The sequence below is a fragment of the Podarcis bocagei genome (assembly GCF_964188305.1).
Source record: "Podarcis bocagei genome assembly, chromosome: 6".
NCBI lineage: Eukaryota > Metazoa > Chordata > Lepidosauria > Squamata > Lacertidae > Podarcis > Podarcis bocagei.
This window is the reverse complement of record NC_138130.1, coordinates 86031787-86038908: the sequence shown is the minus strand read 5'-3', so window position 1 is coordinate 86038908 and position 7122 is coordinate 86031787. Positions and strand designations below refer to the sequence as shown.

Here is a 7122-nt window from a genome sequence, read left to right as displayed (position 1 = left end):
AAGGATAAGAGCTGACTAGCTAGTACAACTGTGCTAAATGACTTTGGAAAGCATACAATTCCACCCCTGCCCAGTGGCGTAGCGTGGGGGGTGCAGGGGGGCCAGCCGCACCGGGCGCAACATCTGGGAGGGCGCGCTCAAGACTCGAGTGCTAAAATCCACGGGTTAGGGGGCGCAGATTACTTGCCTTGCCCCGGGTGCTGACAACCCACGCTACGCCTCTGCCCCTGCCTTCTGCCCCCATTCCTACAAGCTAAACTGAAAATAAGCCCTGGGCAAAGAAGACGACCCATCTCAGCTGTAGAAGTGAGGAATGATTTAGTGAGCCTTTGAGGGCGACATTCTGAAAGTGTCAACATTTATCAGACTTCAACTCCTATTCGGTGCTACATCTGGGTGAGAACTAAGGCTTTATAAAGGTCCTTATGACCTTTTCCTTATTTAGCATTTTAGAAAAATTCTGTGGCCTTTGGGGCATCACCAAACAAAGCTATACAGACCTGTTTCCCCTTGATCTCCATGGTTCTTTTAATGCTGCTTTTGTTGTCCTAAGGAATGTAGATTGGCATGCTGTTGTTGCTGTTGTTGATGACATGCCCTTTGTGAATGTTATTTCGTTCTTGGTCCTGAAAAGAAATCTAACTTGGTTGCTAAAAGGCCCGTCATGATGGAGGTGTGTGATATAGATAAGGCCTGAGGGAATGTCAGTCAATTAAGGCCACATCTGCATCATATATTTAAAGCACTATTAACAGCCATGGCTTCCCACAAAGCATTCTGGGAGCTGTAATTTGTGAAGGGTGCTGAGAGTTGTTAAGGTAAAAGTAAAGGGACTATTAGGTCCAGTCGTGACCGACTCTGGGGTTGCGGCGCTCATCTCGCTTTATTGGCCGAGGGAGCCAGCGTACAGCTTCTGGGTCATGTGGCCAGCATGACTAAGCCGCTTCTGGCGAACCAGAGCAGCGCACGGAAACGCCGTTTACCTTCCCGCCAGAGCGGTACCTATTTATCTACTTGCACTTTGATGTGCTTTCGAACTGCTAGGTTGGCAGGAGCAGGGACCAAGCAATGGGAGCTCACCCTGTCGTGGGGATTCGAACCGCCAACCTTCTGATCAGCAAGTCCTAGGCTCTGTGGTTTAACCCACAGTGCCACCCGCATCCCTTACTGAGAGTTGTTAGGAGACCCTTATTCCCCTCGCAGAGCAACAACTCCCAGATTTCTCTGGGAGGAGGGATTGATTGCTAAACCCCTCTGGAAACTGTCGCTCTGTGAAGGGAATAGCTGTGGAGGCTCCCAAGCAGTTCCTTGGAAACATTTTAATGCCAGGGGAAGGCTTCATAATATCAGATGAAGACACACACGCCCACGGATGTGAGACAGAGGCACGGCATGTGAACTACAAGACTCTTCCAAATTAAACTGCAGGGGATTCACGGCCTATGGAAACAGATGATTAGCCATTCTCGGGAGGCGGCTGCATGATTCAGAGGCCACTGATGGCACGCAACCAAATTGTGAGAATTAGTGAAAGTGTGGGCAGCTTCTCCTGATAGGTGAGTCCAGTGCCAAGGTTATGACCTCTCACTTAGCACAGGCCAAGTTCTCTTCTGGGACAGGGTTCTTAGGTTACCTCACAACTCTGCTCCTTCCAACACTGGTAGGGCAACATGAGACGCTTGGGAGCATGCAAGTGAAGTAAAGACTAACACTGTGCCTTCTCTACTGAAGAGAAGGGGTAGTATGTGGAAGAGCTGCAGAGGTGGTTCCAAACTGTGGCCTTGCATTTCCACAGTAATCCAAGAAAGATGCAGGGCCAATAAGGTGAGGGTATCCAACAAGGTGCCCTCCATTTGCTGCCAGTCATTTCCTTTTCATCAATCCTGACCTTTTGCCATGTTGGCTGGAGCTGATGAGAGCTGTAGCTAAACAACTTCTGGAGGTTGTAAGATTGAGGAAGCCTGTCTTAAATCTTAATGCTTCAGATGAGAAGAGATTACGGATGAGGCTTGCATAAGAAGCTGCCTTCTACCATTGGCCATTCAAACTACAAGAAATGAGATCCCGACCAAACACCAGGAAGAACTTTCTGACAGAACTGTTTGACAGTGGAACAGAGGTGGTGGGTTCTCCTTCATGGGAGGTTTTTAAGCAAAGGTTATGTATGCTCTAGCTGAAATTCCTGCATTGCAAGAGGTTAGACCAGTAGATGACCCTTAGGATCCCTTCGAACTCTACGATTCTATGATAGGCAGAGGCTCTCCAGGGTTGCAGTGGGGGGTCTCTCCCAACCCTACTAGAAGATGCTGGTAATTGACCCTAGGACCTTTCCCATGTTAAGCATGGGCTCAGTCACTCAGCCCCGACCCTTGACCTTAAAGCCCTTTCCAAATAGCTATCTGAAAAGGTATTCAGTACGGAATAAGAGAAGGGTTGTTATAAACCAAGTGCCATTCTAATTACAGGATGGCATTGCAGAGAGGGCTATTGTTGGCTAGCTCAGGTTGCAATCATAAGAACATAGGAGAGCTTAGGAGGAACATAATAAGCTGCCTTATGCTGAGTCAGACCATTGGTCCATCTGTGGATCATTGTAATGTCTACACCAACTTGCAGTGACTCTTCAGAGTTTCAGGCAGAAGCTTCCCCCAGCTTTACCTGGAGAAACCAGAGATTGAAACTATGACCTTTTGTGTACAAGACAGATGCTCTATCACTAAGCTACAGTTTTCCCCCATAATTATATACCCACTCATCTGCCATTGAACTTAATGGGGCCGACAGCTATAGAATTGCGCTGTTATTGTTTAATTAAATTTATTGTTTAATTAAATTATTTAGACTGACGTGACCTGGGACTGGTGTATCTCAAGAAAAGTTCTCTCTCCTAGTGTACTTCTGGTGTCTACAGCAGTGTTTCCCAACCTTTTTTGGGCAAAGGCACACTTGTTTGATGAAAAAAATCTCGAGGCACACCACCATTACAGCCCCGTGACGTCAGTGCGCAGCGTCACGCCGGGAGGGATGCACGAAAGTGTAAGTTTCAATTTTTTTCCCTCCCCCTTGCCGGGGAACCTCCAAGCTTTGGGGGGGGGGGGAGGAGGCAGCAAAGCGAGGCAGGAAGGAGAGTGCGGCTTGGCTGGGTGAGCTTTGGCAGGGGCAGGGAATGAGAGCCGCGAGGCGGGCGCTGCGGACGGAGGCGCTGCCCGCCGAGCTCGCAGGCAGCCAGGCAGGCAGACGGCGAGAGCCCCGCGCTGGGCGGCCTCTCCTCGCCGCCGCCGCCCCGCCTCTCGCCGCCTGACTCGCCCGCCTCCCTCCAGGCAACATCTCGCGGCACACCAGGCAACATCTCACGGCACACTAGTGTGCCGCGGAACAGTGGTTGGGAAACACTGGTCTACAGGAAGGGCCCTTCTCTAGCTTCCATTTCCCAAATTCCACAGAGCATCTACAAAGCATAGGAGCAGGGTCTTCTTAGGAGTAGCACCTTGCATGCTATTTTTGACAATTTGGTGGACCTAATAAAGGTATTGCCCTAATGTGGCTTTGAATCCACCAACACCCTGCCCTTATGAGCCAACATATTTATCTTTTGAAGAAAATTAATGAGAAGGGAAAAAATGCATCCTACTTAGTTCTTTATTCAAATGACAGCAACAGAGGATGAATGAAGCTACGTGGTCACATTTCAGGTATGTAAATCTGACCACACAAACAAGAGGGAGTCAGAAAACAGACAGACACAGACTTGAAAGGTGCTCGTAGTCACCATAATGGCTCCATGTGTTGATTGTGAAGGACAAGGATACTTCAGTGCTTTCATTGCTTTGTAGCTAGCTTACATATTTGCATCATCCTAGGTCAATTTGAATTTGTGGGCAGATATAGGCAAGAGGTATTTTAGAGTATTGTTTTCTTTTTTAAAAAAATTGACACACAGACAAAGAGCAAGCATAGGACTGCTCCTATATAGTAGAATTTGCATTCTTTTTCTGAACGTAGATCCCTCACTCACTCCCAAGGGGTAGGAGGGAGTCTTTCAGTCTTGGTATGACTTCACCAGAAGCCACATGAGGAGAACTGTGATCAGTACAATCATGAAGTTGAGGAAGAGCTCTTGTGTGGACCGTTCCATGGCTACGAAGAGACGAGGGGAGATCTGAGGCTGTGGGGGGAAACGCCAAGGGCCACCTTTCGTTTCGCGTTGTCCTTGAGATCAACCTTGTCCTCTCCTAAAGAACAAGGAGAAAAGCCCAACAAAACAAGACGTGTGGAAATCGGAAAGCTGCTCCAACACTATTTATACCACTGTAAGTAAATGTTATTTCAACTGCTAACCTTTAGAGCGAGTAAGAGATATAAAAAAAATAAAATAGCAGGAGGTATCTCTAACAGCTTAGCGCCTTCTTCAATTTCTGCTGTGAAACGGTCTCTATTCTCCATGTCGCCAAATATATATATATACACAAGCGCACGCACGCACACCCACACACTGGAATCCTGAGGATCTCATTTGGATTTGCGATCCTTTTTCTTAATAATGATAAATAACAATACCTTTATTTATGGTTTTGTAAAGGGGAATGACATTGGCAACCACACTTGAAGGGGAATGTAATGATTAAAATCTTAATATGTATTATTTTAAAAAGAAAAACCATGATTTAATTCCTTTGAGGGAATGGGATAGCTGGGGACGGTCAGATTTTACTAGGCTCCAGTTCTCATCCTCTCCAGCTAGCATGGCCAGTGGTCAAGGGTGATGGGAACATCTGGTTGCCCATTCTTTTTCATCTCTCTGTCATTTTTCTTAGCAAAGCGACTAACCCACATGGAGGTTAGTTGTCTTCTAAGAGCATAAGTCTGCACAATGACTGGTACAAACCACAGTTCCCATTAGCTTTTCTACATCTTTGGCAATGCTTTGGTCCATACATCTTTGAAAAGTACTATTCTTCTTCTGTACATAGTTGCAAAATGCTGAATTTTGCTTAAGAGGCTGCACTACCAGTTTCCAAAAAAAGAAATTATAAGCAGCAAAGATTTCCATTTAGTTAACCGCAGCTAGTCTGGGTCTTCATGACTTTTATTTCATTTTTCAAGTTCTCTAGGTAAGTCATGGATAAAGAAATTTACCATCAATCCTGTGCCTTTTTTAGTGAACGTAATGGTGCAATCCTATGATTTTTTTATTCAAAAGTAAGTCCCACTGATTACATCCTTAATTCCCCTGAGTAGAAGCGGACTTAATACCAACCGTGTGTGTATAGAATTGAAAACTGAAAGCAATAATACCATCAAACATTACTTTGGTAGTGTTGGCATTATAAAATCATATTAATAATTTATACCCTGACCATCTGGCTGAGTTTCATAAAACCTCATAGTATTATCTTTAAAATACATTAACAATAATAAACATTTAAATAGTGCATTTTTAAGAGTGCTTCATGTAGATTTTCTCAGTAATTCTTACAAACACCCCTGTAAGGTATGTCATCATGATGTTTCCTCTGTTTTGCAGATGAAAAGCTCAGGCTGAGAAATAGTGGCTTAAAGCTGTGGTTCACCGTTGAGCTGAGATTTAGTTCAGACTTGCAGCCCACAGCTTATTTCTCAACCATTATGTTGAAACAGCCTTGTGCAATGTCAGATCAGCATAGAATCATCAAATCAAAGAATTGTAGAATTGTAGAGTTGGAAGGAACCTGAGGAATGCAAGAATCTCAGCATGTGCCACCCTGTCCAATTTGAAACCATACTTGACTTTGCCTATCTTCGTAAATGATATTGCAAATGCTATATTGCCTTCAGTTCTAACAGCCCTTAGGTCAAATCTGCCATGACTATTGGGTTCAGTCCTAATAAGCGGCTCTGATTAATTCATTTCTCATTGGTCTCAGTTCCTGGGGATAATAGCAATTTGTCTCACAAGTGTAGAAAGAGAATAAATGAGACAAATAATCTAAAGCTGTTGGTGCAGTAAAATTGTAGTCCCGCCCATAGAAAAGGAACAGGTGTACCCTGATAAAATAAATGTTAATGATTGCAACCAGCAAGCATTATATAAGATCATATTTTTTATAAATAAATAAAAACTAGGGAAACTTCAATGTTGCACACTGTTAGAACCAGGAAGGACTAATGAGACATTTTCAGCATAAACACAAGATGCTTTAAATGTCAGACTGTTCTCAAACTTTGGGTGTTTAAGTTTTCTATCACCTTTGAAGATAGAAGGAAGATCTATGCATATAAAACAGAACATCTCTTAGTCTACCTGAAGGGGATTGATGGAGCAGAGAGCTTCAGCCTGTGGTACCCAGGGCTTCCTCAGCTTCTCTTCATCTCCCAGTGCAGTCTGGATTCCCAGTTCCTCAGCTGGGACTAAAGTAGCCAGAGGAAGGAGACCAGCAAGGGAATTGGCAACAAAAACAATGACGTCGCCAGCTGCATATTTAAGAGAGGTTGGGCTGATGAGCGGAATTTTGCTCAGGCTATTTATGCATGGAGTGAGAGAGGAGGGGTATGTATTGATTTACATATTACCTTTGGATTCTTTCCTGCGGTTGATTGTAAGAATGCCCAGGAATACTTAACAGAGGAGGGAACTTCTAGATTTTTTTAAAAGGCAATTCTGCTTCAAAGCCAAAGGATCATCCACAAAGAGAGAGGGGACCACAATTGCCAGGAATGTTCTGTGTTCTTCTTGATCAAGGCAAGACTTTACTCAGCCTTTTGAGTGGATTCCAGATTCTCCTTAGTTTACTCGATAAGCGCAGCCACCTGTTGCTGTCTTAAATCCTGATTATAGCAGCCTCTTTGACTTATCGTGTTCCTATACGTTTAACCAAAGATAGAACAGTGGGAGCAAAATAGCTCTTGTGTGCCAAGTCTTAAGTAACAAAGTACTGATGTCAAATGCAGAGAAAGGAGTTCAGATTTAAAGTATTCTGAACATGTGTGTCTTGATTGCTATGTGTATTATTTAGTGTATTAGTTAATAGTGTTTTGATGCTCTCCCCCTAACCGCATGCTTGCTAGCTAGCTAGTTAGTTTATTTCTTTATATGTTTTTATAGTGTTGTTGGTGCCTAATGTTTTGAAGAGACCAAGAGGACTG

At 44.3% G+C, this 7122-nt stretch overlaps 1 protein-coding gene and 1 long non-coding RNA gene across 2 annotated transcripts; one reads left to right on the top strand and one right to left on the bottom strand.

Annotated features, from left to right (window-relative positions):
* Positions 1-2823: 2823 nt before the first annotated feature.
* LOC308589000 lies at positions 2824-3919 on the top strand. Its single transcript, XR_014009011.1, has 2 exons — positions 2824-2915; positions 3408-3919. It is a non-coding gene; the product is annotated as an uncharacterized lncRNA (long non-coding RNA).
* On the bottom strand, positions 3622-6463 carry SLN (sarcolipin). The gene is made up of 2 exons (XM_081197739.1): positions 6281-6463; positions 3622-4232 (listed from the first exon to the last, which is right to left on the bottom strand). The coding sequence occupies exon 2, from the start codon at positions 4133-4135 to the stop codon at positions 4040-4042; it is 96 nt and encodes a 31-aa protein (XP_081053865.1). The 5' UTR covers positions 4136-4232; positions 6281-6463; the 3' UTR covers positions 3622-4039.
* Positions 6464-7122: the final 659 nt, after the last annotated feature.